Source organism: Leopardus geoffroyi, chromosome B1, assembly GCF_018350155.1.
Source record: "Leopardus geoffroyi isolate Oge1 chromosome B1, O.geoffroyi_Oge1_pat1.0, whole genome shotgun sequence".
NCBI classification, from domain to species: Eukaryota; Metazoa; Chordata; class Mammalia; order Carnivora; family Felidae; genus Leopardus; species Leopardus geoffroyi.
Genome location: NC_059327.1, coordinates 60,049,636 through 60,071,058, shown reverse-complemented (window position 1 = coordinate 60,071,058; position 21,423 = coordinate 60,049,636). Strand labels below are relative to the sequence as shown.

General features: G+C 35.4%; 1 protein-coding gene across 1 annotated transcript in view; it reads left to right on the top strand.

Moving 5' to 3' along the window:
- Positions 1-14,524, top strand: part of ANXA10 (annexin A10) — a 98,966-nt gene extending 84,442 nt beyond the window's left edge. Inside the window, exons 7-12 of the mRNA XM_045463677.1 lie at positions 4,868-4,921; positions 5,017-5,110; positions 5,761-5,856; positions 8,194-8,252; positions 11,707-11,829; positions 14,040-14,524. Of these exons, the coding sequence (XP_045319633.1) occupies positions 4,868-4,921; positions 5,017-5,110; positions 5,761-5,856; positions 8,194-8,252; positions 11,707-11,829; positions 14,040-14,108 (495 nt within the window). The 3' untranslated portion in view covers positions 14,109-14,524. The remainder of the gene's footprint in view (positions 1-4,867; positions 4,922-5,016; positions 5,111-5,760; positions 5,857-8,193; positions 8,253-11,706; positions 11,830-14,039) is intronic.
- Positions 14,525-21,423: the final 6,899 nt, after the last annotated feature.

Below are 21,423 nucleotides of genomic sequence, written 5' to 3'. Positions count from 1 at the left end.
TAAACCACTTAGGAATAAATTTAACCAAAGAGGTGAAAGACCTATACTCTGAAAAGTATAATACACTGATGAAATTGAAGATGACACAAACAAATGGAAAGACGTTGCATGCTTATGGGTTGGAAGAACAAATGTTGTTAAAATGTCTATACAACCCAAAGCAGTCTACAGATTTAATTCAATATCTATTAAAATACCAACAGCTTTTCCACAAAGCTAGAATGAATAATCCTAAAATTTGTATGCAACCACGAAAGACCCCGAATAGTCAAAGCAATCTTGAAAAAGAAAAATAAAAGTGGAGATATCACAATTCCAGACTTCAAGTTATATTACAAAGCTATAGTAATATAACTGATCTTTGAATTCTGCTATCTAAAAGCCACTTCTTTATCTTTCCTCCACTCATTTAGTATTGATTCAGTTAGTATTTGTCAAGTACCTACAATGTGCTAAGCATGGTTCTAAACAATTGGGAATTGTTAATGAACAATAGAGACAAAGACCACATCAGTCCTTAAGAAGCTTACATTGTAGTGGGGGAATAGGAACAATTAAAGAGAAATCTAGTGAACATAATGAACAGGTACATTATATAGAATGTTAGAAAGTGATGAAAGATATGACAGAGTAGGATAATGGGGATAGAAACTGTTGGGCTGGGCATAGTAGGTAGGCTGCAATATTATATAGGTTGGTCAGGGTAAATGTCCTCGAGAAGATGAGATATGAGCAAACATTTGAAAAGAATGAGTTAGCAAATGAATGGCTATAATAGGGCAATACAGGCAAAGGGAAAAAGTTAGAGAAAAGTTCTAAGGCAAGGGAATGGCTGATGGTTGTAAAGAATAGCAAGGAGCCAGCTGGTGCTATCTGAGCAAGCAAAGGAATGTACTATAGTAGTGGTAGGTAATGTCAGACAAGTAACAGGTGATGAAATTAGGTCAAACCTGTAGCCACTCTAAGGACTTTGGCTTTTGCTCTGAATGAAATGGGGAAAGGTAAATCATTTCTGGGTTTTGAGAAAAGGAATATTATGATCTTATGCTTTAAAATATTCACACTAGATGCTGTGTTGAGAAAAAAAAGTAGGGAGACAGGATAGAAACAAGCCTGTAAGGATACTGTATGATCAACAAAGTCAAGATATAATGTTAACTTGGACTCATAGGAGAACACTGGCAGTGATGAAAAGTGCCCAGATTCTGCATGTGTTTTGAAGGTAGTGTCCATATTACTTCCTCAGGAATTGGGTAGAGGATTTAAAAGTAAAACAGAAAGAAGAAGGGGTGCCTAGGTGGCTCAGCTGGTTAAGCATCCAACTTTAGCACAGGTCATGATCTCAGAGTTTGTGGGTTTGAGCCCCATGTCAGGCTCAGCATGACAGCTCAGAGTCTCGAGCCTGATTCAGACTCTGTGTCTCCCTCTCTCTCTGCCTCCCCCACTTGTGTTTTCTCTATCTCTCTTTCTCTCTCTCAAAAATAAATAAACTTTTAAAAAAAAAGAAGGAATAAAATATTGCTCAGTTTTTTAGTCTTAGCAAGAGGAATGATGGAGTTTTATAAAATGAGATGTGGAAGGTTGTGGATGTAAGAGGTCTTTGAGTTAGAGGGAGACCAGAAGATAGATTTGAACATGTTGAGTCTAATATGTATATTAGAAAACCAAGTGAAGGGGCGCCTGGGTGGCGCAGTCGGTTAAGCCTCCGACTTCAGCCAGGTCACGATCTCGCGGTCCGTGAGTTCGAGCCCCGCGTCGGGCTCTGGGCTGATGGCTCAGAGCCTGGAGCCTGTTTCCAATTCTGTGTCTCCCTCTCTCTCTGCCCCTCCCCCGTTCATGCTGTGTCTCTCTCTGTCCCAAAAATAAACAAACGTTGAAAAAAAAAAAAAAAAGAAAACCAAGTGAAGATGTTCACTTGGCATTTAGAATATATGCATCTGACATTTGGGTGATAGATCTGAGCTAGAAATGTAAAATTGGGTATCACTACAAAGCAGATAGCATACAAACCACATGAATGGTTAAGATTAACAAGGGAAGGATTATAGACACAGACAAAGACCAAAAACTGTGTACTACAACTTTCCACTATTAAGAGACTGAAAAGTAAAAGGGGATTAATATGTAAGATTGAGAAGGAGTAACCAATGAAGTAGAACAGAAGGAAAAAGAGAGGGCAGGATCCTGCAAGTCCAGTGATGAAGGCATAGCAAGGAGAGACAGCAAGTGCATCAAATCCTACCGATAGGTCATATAAGATGAGGACTATGAATTGCCATGATAAGTTTATATTGTTAAAGAAACAACATATGTTCATAGAGGATATAGCACATTTATTGCTTTCAGTCATTTATTGCTTGGGTAAATTAAAGCCATAAGAGACTGGCCAGAGGATATTATCTAAAAATAATGAGTTCTTTCGGCTAAGGGAAGAGTATAGTAACCAAATCTCAGGCCAGAAATGGCATTGAAATCAAATAATCATATTTTTCTTAATAATAAGACCTTGAGGAATTCATTTAGTATCTGTAAGCCTATTTATTTTTTATCTTTAAGATAAGAGACAAAACTATACAACTCCAAGATCCCTGCACCTTGAAACTTCTGCAATGAAGGCAAAATAACTCCCATAATTCTACCACTTAATAAAATTATGTTCACACTCAAGCGTTGTCTTATATTCCTTGCCCATATGTACACACTTGCTTACAAAAATACACAGATTTTTGGGGTGCTTGGGTGACTCGGGCTCAGGTCATGATCCCAGGGTCATGGGATCAAGCCCCAGAATGGATCCCAAAATTCTCTCTCTCTCCCTCTACCCCTGTCCCCTGCTTGCGTTCTCTCTTTCTCTAAAAATAATAATAATAATAATAATAACAATAATACACAGATTTTTTTAAGTAAGAGTTACACATATGCAGTCTTAGTCACCTAATATTTTAGGCAAATGAAATGAGGCAGAAAAAATGTGTATGATAAGTTTGTATCAACTTTTCCTTAGCTGGATAATTCTAGTTGATACAACTTCTAAGTTGTGATAAAACATATTAAATTTTCCAGGGTTACACATTGACTCACTAAAGTGTATAGTGTATTTATTTACGAATAAATTGATCTTCCTCATATACCTCCAGCTTTTGGTTAGCAAGGAAACCTAATATTTAATTATATTAATATAGCAAATTTAATCCATACAATACTTTGAACAGTTAATGTGAGTCCATGTTCAATATTATTTACACAGTTATTAAGTTAAATACTCAACTGTCAGATTTCTGGCCGTCCCTTCTCCTTCTCACCAAGAGAGCATTTGGTGGAGAAGCATGTGTGTGTGTTTTATGAGATATCTTTATGAGAGTGATAGTGTCCTCAGATCATGAAGATACTTCCTCCATCCTTGCTCATCTTGGCTATGGAATGGTGGTTCCGGGCAACTTTGGACATGTAGCCTATGAGATGTAGATGTCCAGGATACAAGCATTTCTCAACATTAGCTGCCAAACCATGCAGCTGGTCAATTTATGATCCTTTTTCTGTCTCAGTTTGATCAGAGCCAAGTAACCTTCTGTGATGGTTTAGCCTCATCTTTGTTCTCACTGGAGCTGAATAATCCCCCTAAATTCTAGGTCCCACACAATCCACCAGTATAGTCCACCTTATAGCTCTTGGCTACTAGAACAATCTGTCTCTGCCATGGTTATAAAACAACTGCATCTGTCAGCCTCCCCAGCCAGGTTCTCAACTAGCATACAAGTTCCTCCATCAAGAACAGGTAAGAAATTTGATCCAGATGAGAAATTTTCTCCATCAGGAGCAGATAAGTAGTCCATTAATCCTATTTAGGGATTGATATTAATTCAAGAGAGTTGTATTTCGATTTTCCTCTGCCCCATCTTGTTATATCCCTGAGTTCATTACAACGTGGCCATTTCCAAAGTTCAAACAGAAGATAGGAGCAAAAGCCACCTGATTTTCACTGTTCTCTAAACATAGTTGAAAAAATTTTAATTAAAAAAAAAAGGAAAAAGAAAAAGAAAGCCTTCCCTCCAGATCTCAAACCAAGGGAAAGGTTAAACGAACTGTCTCATAACATATCTCTCCTAATTCTTTCTCCCTTCTTTCCATCATAATTCTTGGGGACCAGAGGCTGCTGCACTGGCTAGCCATCCTTCCTGCCTGTTTGTGATGGACATCTCTTCAATCACCTTGGTCATAAAGGGGTGGTGGTGCTGGGCATGAAACCAATTTGCAAAACATTCTTACTACACAAAATTTGGATTTAATGATTATTTTATTGTCATATATATCCTATTTTACAGGTCAGAGACTGAATATTCACTCATTCTTTCACTCTAATAATGTTAAATCCACCTGTACTGCCCACTGCCAGACCTTGGATGCCCAGTTTGATGGGAAGAAGACTCTGCACAGAGCGCTGGAAGAGTGAAAAGCATTTAACATCTTTTAAAGATTACCACCAGTGCAAAGACAAAATGAAACCTACATTTTTAGGGGTGCCTGAGTGGCTCAGTCAGTTAAGCATCCAACTCTTGATTTCAGCTCAGGTCATGGTCTCATGGTTCATGAGATGGAGCCCTGTGTCGGTCACTGTGCTGACAGTGTGGAGCCTGCTTGGGATTTTCTCTCCCTCTCTCTCTACCCCTCCTCAAAATAAATAAATAAACATTTAAAAACGCCACATTTTTTTAAAAAAAGACCGATATTTCATATAGCGTTCAACAAATGTAGACTCCAAATAATGATAGAATTTTCTCAGGAATTATCAAAGATTTTTGTCCTAATAATCCTATATGGACTGTTAATTAAGAAAATTTACAAAGGAAAACCTGTGCTTATTTTGCAGGGAACCAGAGAAGAAGGATACACAGATCCTACAATGGCTGCTCAGGATGCAATGGTAACTAGAACCAGATCTCAAAATGACTATGGAAAACCTTTGTTAAAATGTCTGAGGTGGTTGTGGTGCTATTTCCTAGCTGTATGATGTTTCAGGTCCTGTGGGAAGCCTGTCAACAGAAGACAGGGGAACACAAAACCATGCTGCAAATGATCCTGTGCAACAAAAGTTATCAACAACTATGGCTGGGTAATTGTTAATCAAGTTCCTTTTCAGCTACTTAACTGACTGTGTAATAAAAAGCAAGTTGTTAACTGGCAGAAAGAAAAGGGAAATGTTTCATATAGCTATGACAAAAGTGCTTATTTTGAATTATGTTTATACAGATTTGTCTCATCTAATGACATTACTAAGGAATTAAGTTCTCTTATAATTTTATTTTTTCTAATAACTGAATTATATAATCTTTAAGTACTGAATCTTTTAAAATAATCTCTGTTTTTGATGGAGAATTTACTCAAATATATTAGCTATTTCCTATTAGGCATTTTATGTGTTGTCCTGAAGAGACTATAGTGAACATAGTTTAGTCTATTACAAGTCAAGGTGATTATTATTAATGTCATGATCTATGCAAAGCTGCCATATGGGTCTTAAAGGTGCATTAATATTAGCTGGCACTTTATTTGACTTCTATACCTTTCTGTTCCTTTTATTTATTAATTTCTTTTCTACTTGTATAAAACACTCTGAAAATTTGTAAAAGACAGCCTACTCCAACTCAACCTGCACCTTTATATTTTATTTACTTTCACTATTTATAGCAATCTAATCAATATTTATGTTGTAAATTTATAATATGTATAAACTCTCCTTTGAATTTTATCAATTTGTTGAAGTTTTCCAGGAATTCCAAAATATTTCTGGGCAAGACCTAGTAGATGCCATTAATGAATGTTATGATGGATACTTCCAAGAGTTGCTAGTTGCAATTGGTAAGTAATAATTTATTTGGTGTACAGCAGACCTTTTATCCCAGAATAAATGCTAATTAGCTCTGACTGAATTAAAGATGCATGAATATGCTCTTCATTGAGTCACTTTCCCCTGAATTTAATTATTTAGTAAGGATGTTAATTCTATACAGGAAAGGTACATTAGCTATTGACGCAATGCACTAACATGGCAAGTTGATAACTTAATGAACTAATACCCTTCCCTAGTAACTGGTTCAACTTTCATACTAGGAAACACCGAATCCTCAGATATTCTCTCAGGTAATTGGGATCTCACACCTTTCAATTCATTACTGACTTCCATTCCCTTTTTAAGGAGCAGATAAATCCTAGCAATATGGCTTTCTTTTTTCCAAGAGGAAAATAAATTTTTGTCACTGTCTCTAATATTTTGCCTTTAGGGGTAAGTTCTACCATAAACAAACAAAAAAAAAGATTTACCAAGTTATTACTTAGTAGTGACTTCTGCAGGCTATTGTGAGAGAGACATACCTCCAGCTCTTTCCAAAGAAAAGATATCTTCCCACAGAGAGGTAAACAGTAGTAGCTGTTCCTAACAACTACTATTAAATTACCCATGTTGTACCTTGTGCTGTGCTGTGACTTGATAGCACACATTGCAGGACCTACAAATGGAGGGTGTTTGTAAAATATCCTCATAAAGAACACATCAAGTAATCACTTGTATTTGTTGAATAAATGGACAGTCTGATTTTCCATTCCTAGAACGGCACAGATATTCATGGACATTGAAGATGATAGGTAACAGAATGTGTATAGCTTAGCTTGGAAAGGAGTTTGAAGCTAGGGTTCCATGAAAAGATTTGGTGGGTTCTATGAAATCCGTGAAATAGTATACAATATATGAATATTTGTATGTGTTTCTGGGGATAGGGTGCTTTTATTTTGGCTAAGTCTCAACATAATTTAATTACCGTGTATCTTATTACAATTCATGTAACAAACAAGGCCCAAGGACAGGACGTTAGTATGGTATCAAAGTCTGCCAACTAATGAGCAACAAAGTTATGACTAGGACTTCATGTCATCTGAGTTTCAGGATAGCTCTTTTTCCACTGTAGACCACACCACAAACACAGCGGTGAGTGAGAAGAAATACTGGACATGAGAAATACCAGAAAACAATGTAACTGATTCATTCATTTATTCAATAAACATTTATTGAGTTATCTACCATTCTGGCCATTGATTTAGGCACTGCAAATGGAACAGTGAAATAACAAAAGCCACAACAAAAGCACCTGTCTTTAAAGTGCCCACATTCTAGCAGTGACTCGGGAGTGCTAGGAGGTTCACAGTTATAAATAAAGGTAAAAGATGAAGACATGGTCTCACAACCTAAAATTAGCATTTGAATTATAGAGAAAACACTGTTGTGATTATCTTATTTTGCCTAAAAGTTAAAGCCTCACGTACGTTACTTATTCATTAATTTATTCACTTATTCAAATAGACATTATTGACTGTCAATGATCATCAACTGACTTCTATCAAGGACAATTGTTCACTAGGCTCTTGGTGGTTCTAATGCCATAATGCTTTGATTAGATGACTCCTAACACTGGTATAGGTCCCTTATGGCCCATCCAGTTTTTCTTTAAGAGACTTCAGGCCTACTCACAGATCTACCAAGGATTAAAAATAGTGTGTGGGAAGGGGCACCTGGGTAGCTCAGTTGGTTCAGCATCCCACTCTTGATTTCAGTGCAGATCATGATCTCAAGGTCGTGAGATTGAACCCTGCATCAGGCTCTGTGCTAACAATGCAGAGCCTGCTTGGAATTCTCTCTCTCCCTCTCTCCCTGCCCCTCCCCTGCTCATTCTTCTCTCTCTCTCTCTCTCTCTCTCTCTCTCTCTCTCTCTCAAAACAAATAAATAAACATTTAAAAAAATAGTGTTTGGGAAAATGAGCCAACTGCACATTGAATTATACAATAATAAAAATCTGTAATAGTGATCTAATCTTCAAATAAGAGCACACATTTTTCTTCTCTAGGCTATGCAAAGGAACTACATATCTCCAAGAGGTAGAGATAGACTAAATGAAAATCTGAATGAATCATTATAATATTGTTGCTTTACATTTTTCTATGTGTTATGGTTTTACCAGTATTCTAAATGTGGAAATTTTACTGCAATGTACAATGAGGGATCCCACAGAGAACTCAAAAAGTATCACTCTTCCAGGATTTTAACAGAAAAAAAAAAAAGAAATATTCTCATTGCTTCCCAAATTCTGAAGAAAATACATATTGTCACTATCAAACTTTCTTTTTTTCTCTCTGATTTTTTCTAGTTCTATGTGTTCGAGACAAACCAGCCTACTTTGCTTATAGGCTATATAATGCAATCCATGTAAGTATGACCCACATATTTTTTTTAAATTTCTCCAGAAATCATGTTTACCTTCTCAAATCACTAACTAAAGCACATGGGGGAGATAGGCCCCAAGGAGTCATACTTCTCAGGTAACTCAATTTGTATAGAAAGCAGAGCATTATTTCTTTGGTGGGTCTCATTCTGGTGTATAATACATTTTTTCACTTGAGCGTTTCTTGTTTGAAATGAATATATTTGCATACAGGTTCAAAAATAGAATTCAGTGTTTTAAGAAAACACAAAATAATGTTAGTAATTATTTTTAAACATAAAGTGCTATCTTAAAAAACACTTAAAAAGAGATGGCTAGACAATAATAAACTCTAAATCTATTTTATAATTAAATGAGAATAGTTTTCATAGTTTAGTGTGATAGTCAATCACACATCTTTTGGTGCATTTGTTTTTAAAGAAACAAAAACTTAAATGCATGAGACAATGCACACTTTATTCATAACGTGTGTGACCCATATTTTGAAAAAGAAAAGTTCTGATACGAATCATTGCATATATATCATGGCTTCAAAAATTCAGTGAAAATTATTTTTTTAAGTCAGTAATACAACAATTTTAATAGTGTTTTATCACCAAAGTAATTTTTACAGACAAGTTCATTAAAAGTAGCTAGCATGTTGGGATAATATAATATTCAAGAATATTTCTATTATATATCTTGTGTAAAGAGTATTTTTTATTTACGTACAAGAACCTATGTATCCTCAGAACACAGAAGGAAGATTAACGTTCACGGCCTTCCCCTATTTTATTCTATTTCCAAGCAGAAAAAGTTGATTTGATTTTTAAAAAATTAAATAATGTATCAGGCAATGCTATTGAACAATTTCAATAGTGTCCTTCCCCAAAACCAGAATGAAGTCTCACTTGTGAATGACCATGGGAAAAGAAGCACAATTACTCTGATTCCAAATTTGCCCAAGAAGAGGGCTACTTATTCTAATAATGAATAAAAATCCTATTCCTTCTGTGTGTCTTTCAATGCAAAAATAAAGATATGTGTACTCACAACTGGTTTGGAGATAAAGAAGAAGATTGTATATTCGAATAATTGAGTTGTTGATATATGATAACCTCGAATGTAAAATATCGGCCAAAGCTGTTTATACTACTGTTAATAAAGAACATCTACAGAGATTTTTCTCCAGTACATTCTAATGAATGATATACAACTGAAATATGGAAACTTGGTAAAATCACTTAATTCAATCACATCAAATTATGAAAATTTGCTTGGCAGGTCTATTCCCAAAACATTCAGACATTAAAAATTTTATTATGCTCAAAAAAATTATGCTCACTGGCCACTGGATGTCCCCATTACTCCATTTGAAAAGACAAATCGAAATTGGTTTGTCCAGCAATATTCCTTCTGGAGCTAGTATACAGAAGTTGATTTTTGTATTTTTCAGTATTTGAGTTAAATTCGGCAAATATTTCAAATACCTGGAATTTTTATTTTTATGATTTTTAATAATAGACTATAAAATAAAAATGCAATTGCTATCTTACTCAGACATACCAATGTTCATCTAACAGAATTCAAAACCCACCTGCCTCCCTGGCCTAGAAGAATTTTTACCTAGAAAGAGTACATGATCAGATTTGCATTTCATAATGCAGTGTGAGGGAGACAGTGTTAAAGTTGGCTGTTAAAGAAAGGAACTATTGCAGAATCAGGGTGAAATGATAAGGGCCAGCATCAAGGGAGTGGCAATGGAAATAGAAATCACAAGGCATTTAAGAAGCAAAATAGAAAGGGGTCCCAAGATGGTGATATAGGAAGACCCTGAACTCACCTCCTCCCACCAACACACCAAATCTACACCTACACAGAGGGCAGTTCCTCTTGAAGAACTGAAAGCTGAACAGCTTCTGCACAACAAACGATAATGTTTCTCACAACATAGAGAAAGATGGGAGAAACATAGTAATCCTGACACAAAGACCTTAGTAGGAAGGGAAATCACTGAGGGGTCCATGCACAGACTGACCTGCCCCCGGCACAGTGAAGAAACAGCAGTTTGAAGGGCAACTAGACTATAAGTAAAGGAAATTCATTCATTAACCTTAAAGTAGTCACCAAATAGGCAAGGAACTGCTGGAACTCTCTCCAGGGTCAGAGGTGTGAACGAGCACCAGGTTTCATATTCCCCCTCCACCTTGACAACAGAGACATGAACAGGGTGCAGGTGCTCTATCCAGCCTGCTAGAGCTGCCCAGCATGCCTTGGGCCTCTCACCCACACACCAGCTCCAGCAGTCCCACTGGAAGCAACATACAGATGGCCACCAGGCACATGAAAAGATGCTCAGTATTACTAATCATTAGGGAAATGCAAATCAAAATCACAAGGAGATATCACCTCACACCTGTCAAAAGACAAAAAATAACAAGTGTTGGCAAGGATGTAAAGAAAAGAGAATCCTCATACGCTGTTGGTAGGAATGTATATTGGTGCGGCCAATGTGGAAAATAGTATGGAGTTTCCTCAAAAAATTAAAAATAGAACTACTATACAATCTAGCAATTCCATTTCTTAGTATTTATTCAAAAGAAAACAAAAACACCAATTTGAAGAGATATATGCACCCCTATGTTCATTGTAATATTATGTACAATAGCCAAGAAACAACCTATGTGTCCATCAATAAAGAATGTGTCACACACACACACACACACACACACACACACACACACACACTGGAATATTACTCAGCCATAAAAAAGAATGAAATCTTGCCATTTGCAACAACATGGGTGGACCTAGAGGGTATTATGCTAAATAAGTCAGACAGAGAAAGACAAATACCATATTATTTCATTTATGTGTAGAATCTAAAAAACAAGACAAATGAATAAACAAAACAGAAACAGACAGGTACAGGAAACAAACTTGGTCACAGAAGGAGAGGGGTGGGGGAATAGGCAAAATAGCTGAAGAGGATTAAGAGACACAAACTTCCAGTTATAAGATAAATAAATCATGGTGATGTAACACACAGCATAGGGAATATAGTCAGTAATATTGTAATAACTGTATGGCAAAAAACTGTATGGTAAAAAATTAGATTTGGGGGATCATCTTGTAATGTATAAAATACTGAATCACTATGATGTACATCTGGAACCGATAGGCAATAGTATGTCAAGTATACTTCAACAAAATAAATTAGTAAAGCAAATGAAAGAAGTCAAATAGGTAGACTGCTTCACGGTATACACACAGTAAGAGAGAGGGAGAAGTCACAGAGGACACTGGGAGTATGACTCGAGCACTTCCCAGATCGCAATGCCAGTGTTCGACGAGGATCGCAGGAGGAATAAATAGTCACAGAAAAGAGGATGAGTCTATATTAGACAGATTAACTTTTACCATTTTCTAATTTTTTCCCTCCTTTTCTCTATCTTTTAGGACTTTGGTTTCCATAATAAAACTGTAATCAGGATTCTAATTGCCAGAAGTGAAATAGACCTGATGACCATCAGGAAACGATACAAAGAGAGATACGGAAAATCCCTATTTCATGACATTAAGGTAAATCTACACATGATTTATTTTGACCCATATTTTGTCCCTTTTGAAACTGAAATAAGAGCTTTAATATAAACAACTTCATGTTAGAATCTAAAAATTTAATAAGGCACATGGGTGGATCAGTTGGTTAAGTGTCTGATTTCAGCCCAGGTCATGATCTCATGGTTCCGGAGTTCGAGCCCTACATAGGGCTCTCTGCCATCAGCACAGAGCCTGTTTTAGATCTTCTGTCTCCCTCTCTTTCTGCCCCTCCCCCCACTTGCACTTCTCTCTAAAAAATAAATGAATATTAAAAAAATAATAATAAAATAAAAAGTTAACAATTCTAACAAAGATAATCTACTTTTGTACATCAGACAGCCTTTAGTGCACCAACAGGTGCTGAATGAGAAAATCCCTTTACCTCAGTAACAGAATTTATTTCTCTTTGATGTGTTTTGAACAAAAATTGTTGATAGAGTCATGTAAAATATTCATCCCTACTTGTGTAATTGTGCTTTATCAGTTAAATTTTGAAGCATGATCAGCATCAGGAAAAATACATTTTACAAAAAGACCACACTAATTGTGAAGAGGTTTCTTAGATCAATTCAGCTCTCTTCCCATATTGCTATAGAAGGCAGGGCGGACAGTCCAATCCCATAAACTGGTAATTTGGAGGAATTTAACGTTGATAGTAACATAAAATTCTTTGTGTACACACCCATCTCTTTACCCCTTAAGGGGCAAAGCAGCAATGATTCAGAAGTGAACAAGTCCATTTCTTCATTCTGATATGTCTAAACTTTAGTCTGGATTTTGATAAAACCTAGCGTAGAATTATTAGACTATATAGGGCTCTAGATAGGCAATTTGGGGCACCCAATCTACAATTCAAGTATCTGACTCCTCTTTCGAAAACTTATAAAGAATTTGAAGATGGCACCAGGAGAGCATTAAACCAGGCACAGAGCCCTGAGCGCATATCTTCACTTCTACTTTGCACACAGCTAGATGTTGTTACTTGTACAAATTGTTTTACACTGAAACGTTCAATTGCATAAAATAGCTTTTTAGTTTATTAAAAGAGTGATCCAGAAGCAACATAGCAGCCCAAGGACCAAAGGACGACAAAAACCCAGATGGCCCTCTAGGCCTTTTGTGGCCAAATTGGTTTCCAAATGGAGGACTTGATACAACAGTTAAGACGAATTTTGTTCCTTGGTTCTGATAAAACTCTCCTTGCCCCTACCTTCAAAATCCTAAACTTTGAGAACTGCCTGTCCTAATACATTTTCTAAACAAATAAACTACCGCAATTAGCCACAGCCACCTCAAAGTCTACTGTTATTTACATATAATTAATGTAACACTACTATGTGCGCTTAAAGCAGTGAATTATTATTACATGACTTTGTGTGAGAGAATGTTAATATGATAGTTGATTTTTAACTTAGTTTTTATGATTCCATTTATTTATTGCTATTATTGTTTTCAAACACTTAGAAACTATAGAAGACCATGAAAAGAAGATAAAAATTGCCTTATTCTCCACCACAGATAACCAGTAATGAAATGTTGTAGGTTCTGTCTTTTTCAAAATATATGTAAACATTAATATGCTTTACTACATAAAGGAATACTTTCATTGAATTATGGTATCCCACTGTATAAGTTATAAAATACATAAATTACCCCACATTATTAAATATTGCTTTTTACTTTTTCACTATCATACATAAAGTTGTCTGTATCTTCGAATGTAGATTTTTGTGTTCATCAATAATTGATCATTATTTCCTTAGAATATATTTCTTGAAGTAGAATTACTGCATTAATGAGTATAAACATTTTTAAGTCTTTGGAGACATATCGCCAGTTTACCCTCCAAGACTCTAAACTGATTTATAACAATAATATTAGGACACCTCTTCCTAAAGTTGAGGAGATTTAATTCTACTGTAAGTTATTCTTTTTATAAATACACATCAGGGTTAAATCAACTTTATAGAAACCCTGTTCTATTGCCTCACCATGGTATTATTTTTCGATAACTTCCACTGGGAATAGTTCTCAGGACATATTAAACCTTTAGATGAAAAAAGACAACAATTTTGGAAACATTAATGGCCCATGGATCCTTCTGACTATAGTTCAGAGGAATGACGCTTCGTTTTTAGAAATACTAAGACATTTTCTTTCAAATACGTTGTTTGTTTGTTTGTTTTCAGAACTTTGCTTCAGGGCATTATGAGAAAGCTCTGCTCGCCATCTGTGCTGGTGATGCTGAAGATTACTAAATCAAGAGATGGATTTGCAGGACTGCACACTCCTCTCTACAGACTTGTCAAAATATAGAGTTTGTGATAAATTTGTATTGTTAGAAGCATTGTAGCAAAACTGTAGAATCATATTTTCTCTGCTATCTTTAAAATCATTCTGAGCCAAAGAAGAATCTATTGATAAAAGTATAGGAGGCTAGATTTGTACTTATTATCCAAATCAGCGACTTATTAAATTGTGTATAATGGAATAATAAAAAATTTTTTCGTTGAAATATATTTTATTTAAATGTGAACTTTCAATTCCCTAGAGCAAGAGTCTGGTTACAACTGTCCTTTAGCATTCTTAGGGAAAAGAAAACACAGTGTGTGGCCATCCCCCTCAGAGAAATTTTCAAGACTTCTGTACAAATGCAATAAACCCAGAGTAAACATCTAAAGCTGCCTTTATGTAAAAGAAAATGAAGATATGAAACGGCAAAATGCAACCCGATAGATGTTTGTCAGGCTTAGATACGTAAGAGACTTGGATGTAAATTGGGTATATGCTTGTATGTGTGTGTGAGTACGTGTGTGTCTGTGTATTTGACAATCATTCTGGTAAAGGCAGTTTAGCTAATTTTTTTAATATTAGTGCCTAAGAAACCTATTATTTGCCCATGCAATGTCAGAAAAGCCATTGCTCGTTGTTTTTATCATCCCTTCTTCACATCTGCACCAAAGTCATTTGGAAGTTATGTGCTTTGTACCATCAGTAAAGCCTGGCCTCTCATGTGTCTGAAAACTCAGTAAATTAGGAGCAGCAAAGGAGAAATACTCACAGAGATCACATCTGGGAGAGAATCTAGATTGATGCCACAATCTAGCCAAGAATAAAAGCAGAAACAGAGATGGGTGAGTCCATAACGGAGGGCTCCCATTATACACAAGAGAAAACACAAATCCAAGATCACAGGAAGCTGCAGTTAATGAAGTCAAACAAGGAGAATGAGGACACATGCAATAAATCTAGATGAACTGGTGAAATTGATAGGAGTGCTTTACTCCACATGGAATTTTTTTTTGCAATACCCTGTAACCCAGTTCCTATATATCTGTCTCTACCAGTCTCAGGAGAAATGAAAAATGTTCTCAGAACCTGTTTTCTTACAAGCAAAATGATATAGGACATTTAGAACACAGTAATTGGGCACAACATAAAACATTTAAGAATAATTAGACTTCTGAAACCATTTTCAAGATTTAAACTTACTGCTATGGTGTATGACGTTATATCATTTTAAATTGGCTTTGATTTTTATCTTTAAAAAATATCATTAACATTTCCATCAAAGGTAGTAATTGTTTGAGACATTTAGTATAGCTATTCTTCCAGATAAAATGTTTTTCACATACAATTTTTAATAAGAAAAATGTTAGAATTCTTACTGAGAATTTAGATATTTAAATACAAATTTTCCTTGCTAGGATATATTTCTGTAAGTCGTTCAATAAATTGTGGAATTTACACTTCAGCTAGGTAATACCTTTTATTTCTCTAGTACAGCATTGTGTTGCCAAATCAAATACAAATCTAGACTTAGATAGGGAGGGATTTTATCAAAAGGACTAGTGCAATAATTGGAAAGAGGAGCTGCAGTAGGGAAAGAGACTGCAATAGAGAGAATGCTCTGACCACGAGATTTACAGGAGTCTCAAGGATAGCCAGAAAAAGGATTTTTAATTTCTAAGGGTGAATAAACAAGGCTAGAAAGAATCAGGTATGGGGGGATGGGATGAATTTGTGGTGTGGCTGGACAATTCATCTGGGAATGTCTTTGGTAACATCGCCCGTCATTGATCTGAGATTAGGCAGTTGATTTGAACAGTGAATGCTTCCAGTAAATTTTCAGCAGGAGACAAAGTGGGGATTAAAGTCGGGGACCTGTGGGAAGGCAGAAACCTGAGTAAAGTTTAGTCAAGTCAAGTTAGTATGTATCTTGTCCAGATTGGTTAGTAGAGGAAAACAGTTCAGTTAATCATTTATGAGGCAAGGAAAGGAATTTGATGGGTGGGTGGGTGTAGGATTGTTATAGGTAAACAGGAGGTCATCTGTAAGTCTTAGCTAAGTGGGATGAGGAAGAATGGTTCTATTAGAAAGCCATTTTCTGAAGCTCAAAATGGTGGTAAAATTTCTTGACCATCTCTGTTTTCCAGCATCCCAGTACTTAGGTAAAGATTAACATTGCCAATGTCTTTTTTGTCTTGACTGCTTCACTTAGTTGTTTACATGCCAAGATGACATTGCCATCTTCGTCATCACATAATTCACTTAGTGAAGTCCTATCAAAGAAATTGTTTAAATTATCATCGTTGTTATTTGTGCTTAATGATGTTTAGCTGTTTATATCATCTTCTAATGCACAAATGTTTACCTGATGGACTGAGTAACAAGTGAAAAATCTCTGGTTAAATTAAAAACATCTCCCATATTTAACTTATAGGGGAAAAAAGACAAACATTTAAAGGAATAAATTTGCTTTTGGTGTGTTACCCATCTACAGTAAAGGAAATAGTAAATTACCTGAACTACTGGCTATTCCAGAAAAAAATAAAACCAGATATGGAAAGACTGCAGAAAGGGTATTTCTGTCCTCTGCATTCAGTATTTTACTATGCTCGGTTTAGGCCCAAATAGATTAAACACGTAAAGAGGCTAATCATTTGCTAAAAAAATAAAATGAGTGTTCTGATTTAGTAGCATATTATTATTATCAAAGTTAAATATTTCACGTATGTTAAAAACAATGCCAAATATGTGATGACACTGAAAACAGCAGAGTAGGCTGCTCTAAGCGCCCATCCCTCCAAAGAAGCATCAAAAAAAATCATGCAAAAGCTGTCAGAATTAACTTTGTCAAAACTCTGAAAAATAGTAATTAACTCTGAATCAAGAAAACAGTCACATGAGATAGGAAAGCTTTGTGACATTTTTATTTCTTCTTTTTCCATCTTCCTCCCAACTCAATGGCAGTTGTGTAGACACCATCCACTGGACCTCTGAGGAGCATATCTGGCTTATTAACACAGAATATGTTTAACTCTGTCTGGGAGCTCACTAAAGGACCAAGGTGAGGCACTTGTCTTTGTTTTGTCCAAACCAGACCTCACTCGGGGAGGAAAAATCGTAAGACAAATGAACCACTTGCAGCTGCCTAGGGCAAAAGATTACAATTGAGGCAGTACAACTGAGTGATGAAAGCCTGTGAAGAAAATATGGGAAATCTATATATTCCCCCTATATATGGGGATTTATAAAGTCATGCACATGCCTGAGGCAGGACACACACTGAAAAGACTTGAGAAGACTCTAAGCTGTCAACTTATTGGTCTCTAGGATTAGTCCAAGCAGAAAGTGAAGGGCAATGCAGAGTTCTAAATGGTCTAAGTGTTGAAAGGCATATCTCGGCATACAGCCAATCTACAAAATATGGGAGAAATTTTTTTCTTAATTCCTCCTCCTCCTCCTTCTCCTCCACCTCCTCTTCCTCTTCACTCTTTCTTGTCCATTCTTGTGTTCAAAGAAATCTCTGTCAAAACAGTGACTAAAGAAACAAAGACTTCAGAGACCACACATGATGAAGAATAGAGACATTATAAGAAGTGTTTAGAAAAGTCACTAAACAAAACTACAGCTACTGTGAACAGATGGAAACAAAAACAAACACTTAAGAAGAAAAAAAAATTCTAGAATTACCACATCATAATATCCAAAACATACAGTTCTCAAAAAACATGAAAAAAACATTAAAGTATACTCATTAATGGATAAAATTACTAGAAACTATCCTTAAGAAACAAACAACACAAAGGCATAACACTTATAAAAAACAAGTACCGGGGCACCTGGGTGGCTCCATCAGTTAAGTGTCCGGCTTTGGCTCAGGTCATGATCTCATGGTCCATGAGTTAGAGCCCCCCGTCGGGCTCTGTGCTGACAGCTCAGAGTGTGGACACTGCTTTGGATTCTGTCTCCCTCTCTCTTTGCCCCTCCCCCACTCATGCTCTGTCTCTCTCTGTCTCAAAAATGAATAAACATTAACAACAACAACAAAATTTTTTAAACAAATACCAAAATGAGAAAAGTAAGTTCTTCATTATCAGTAATTATTTTAAATGTAAAATGGATTACATGTAAGTGGATCAAAAAATAAAGATTGGCAGAATGGATTAAAAAAAAACCCAGTCTCTCTGTAAGAGACTCCCTTTAGATCCAAAGACCCAAAGATGTTAAAAGTGAAACAATAGAAAAAGATATTCCATGCAAATAGCAAAAAAAAAAAAAAAAAAAAAAGAGAGAGAGAGAGAGAGCTAGTAGCTTTTACTAATATCAGGCAACATACACTTTAACTCAAAAACTGTTACAAGAAATAAAAAAGACATTATATACTCAGAAAAGGATTAATTCATCTAAAAGATATAACAATTAAAAATATGTAAACCCCAAACAAAAGAGCCCTCAAATGTATGAAATGAACACTAACAAAATGGAAGGACACAGAACTGACAGTTCTAAAATAATAGTTGACGATTTCAATACCCTACTTCCAATAATAGATAGAACTTCTGGAAGGAAGATCAATAAGGAAATAACTAACTTAACACCATAAGCCAATCAGACCTAATGAACATATTTAGAAGACTATACCCAACAACAGCAGAACATACATTCTTCTCATGTACATATCAAACATTATCCAGAAGAGACCATATGCTGGTCTACAAAGCAAGTTTCAATATACTGAAAAATACCGAAGTCATAGAAAGTATCTTTTCAGTCATAGAAAGTATCTTCATTTTTAACAGAGTGAAGTTAAAAATCATTAACAAATATATGGAAATTAAACAAATTAACAATTAACAAATATATGGAGATTAAACAAATATATGGAAATTAAGAAATATATGGAAATTAAACAGCACATACAATGAGTCAGAGAAAAAAAATCACAGGAAAATCAGAAAATGCTTAGAAATAAATGACAGTAAAAGCACAACATACCAAAACTTATGGGACACAGAGAAAGCAGTCCTCAAAGGAAATTTATACCAGTTAATACCGTTTTCATTGAAAAAGATTAAAGATCTCAGATCAACAACCTAATTTTATACCCTAAAGAAGTAGAAAGAAAAGAACAATCTAAAACCTAAGCTAATGGAAGGAAAGACAGAAGATCAGTGTGAGGATAAATAAAATAGATAATAGAAAAATAACAGAAAGAGCAATAAAACAAAAGTTGGATCTCAGAAAAGATCAACAAAATTGACAAACATTTAGCTAGGTTGACAGAGAAAATAAGAAAGAAGATGCAAATAAATAAAATCAGGAATGAACATGAGGATATTAGTAGTGATGCTACAGAAATACAAAGGATTATACAGAAGTACTATGAACAACTAATTACACACCAAAAAAATTTATATAATCTAGGTTAAATGGTCAAATTCCCAGTAACACATAAATCATCAAAACCAACTCAAAAGAAATAGAAAATTGAACAACATCTGTAATAAGTAAAGAAATTGAATCAGTTATCAAAAACCTCTCAAGAAAGAAAAGTCCAGCCTAGCTGGCTTCACTGGTTAGTTCTACTAAACATTAACTAAGCTTTTTTTTTTTTTTCCAAGTTTTTGTTTTGAGAGACAGAGAGAGAGAGAGAGGGAGAGAGTGCACAAATGGGGCAGGGGGCAGTGAGAGAGGGAGAGAGGGAATCCCATGCAGGCTCCATGCTGTCAGCACAGAGCCCAATGTGGGAATCAATCTCACCAACCATGAGATCATGACCTGAATGGAAATCAAGAATTGAATGCCTAACTGATTGAGCCACCCAGGAGCCCTGTAATTCTACTAAACATTTAAAGAAGAATTAGAACCTATCTTTTTCAACTTTTCCAGAAAACAGAAGAGGTAGAAACATTTCCTAACTTACATTCTATGAGTACTGTATTGCCTGATACTAAAATCAGACTAAGACATCACAAGAAAAGAAAACTACACACCAATATCCCTTATGAATATAGATACAAAAATCCAAATATAGATACAAAATACCAGCAAACTGAGTTCAGCAGCATTTTTAAAATATTATACACTATGACTCAGTGGGACTTACCCCAGGAATGTATGAGTGATTCAACATGAGAAAACCAATCGTGTAATATACTATATTAAGAGAGTGAAGTAAAAAGAAATATGATCACTTCAGTTAATGCAGTATGAGCATTCAAAAAAAGTCTTTTTCACAATAAAAATACTTGGCAAACTAGGAAGACAAGATGACTTCCTCAACATGATAAAACACATTTATGGTAAACACAGCTAACATTATGATAAAAGACCAAAATGTTTTTCCTAAAGTCATCAACAGAACAAGGATGTCTGCTTTCACCATTGCTATTCAACATTTTACTGGAAGGACTAGTCAGAGCAATTACATAAGAAAAATAACAAAGAAGGCATCTACATCGGAAAGGAGAAAGCAAAACTGTATTCACAGATGACATGATCCCATATATAGAAATTCCTGACGGGGCACTTAGGTGGCTCTGTCCATTAACCATCCAACTTCAGCTCAGGTCAAGATCTCACATTTCATGAGTTCGAGCCCCACGTCAGGCTCTGTGCTGGCAGCTCAGAACCTGGAGCCTGCTTCGGATTCTGTGTATCCCTCTCTCTCTACTTCTCTCTCTCTCTCTCTCTCTCTCTCTCTCTCAATCTCTCCCTCAAAAATAAATTAAAAACATTAAAGAAAGATAAATTCCTGAAGAATCCACAAAATAAGTATTAGAGCCAATACATTTTAGAGTTATAGAGTTTAATATCAACATTCAAAAATCAGTTGTGTTTTTATACACAAGCAAGGTACTTAAAAATATCCAATTACAATAGCATCCAAAATAATAAAATACCTAAGAATAAATTTATTCAAGGTTAAAGGCTTGCACACTGAAAACTACAACATTGCTGAAAGAAATTAAAGAAGAGCTAAAAAATGGAAGTACACATTTGTTTATGGATTGGAAGAATTAATACTGATAAGATGACAATGCTACACAAAGTGATCTATAGATTCATTGGAATCCCTATCAGAATTCCCTTATCCCTTTTTGTAAAAGTGGAAAAGCAATCCTTGAATTAATATGGAACAGCAAAGGACTTTGAATACCCAAAACAATATTGAATACAAACAGCAAAGTTGCAAGAAACATTTCCCTGTTTTAAAAGCTAATCGAAATAGTAATCAAAAAAGTGCAGTACCAGCACAAGCACAGATGTATAGAATAATAGAACAGA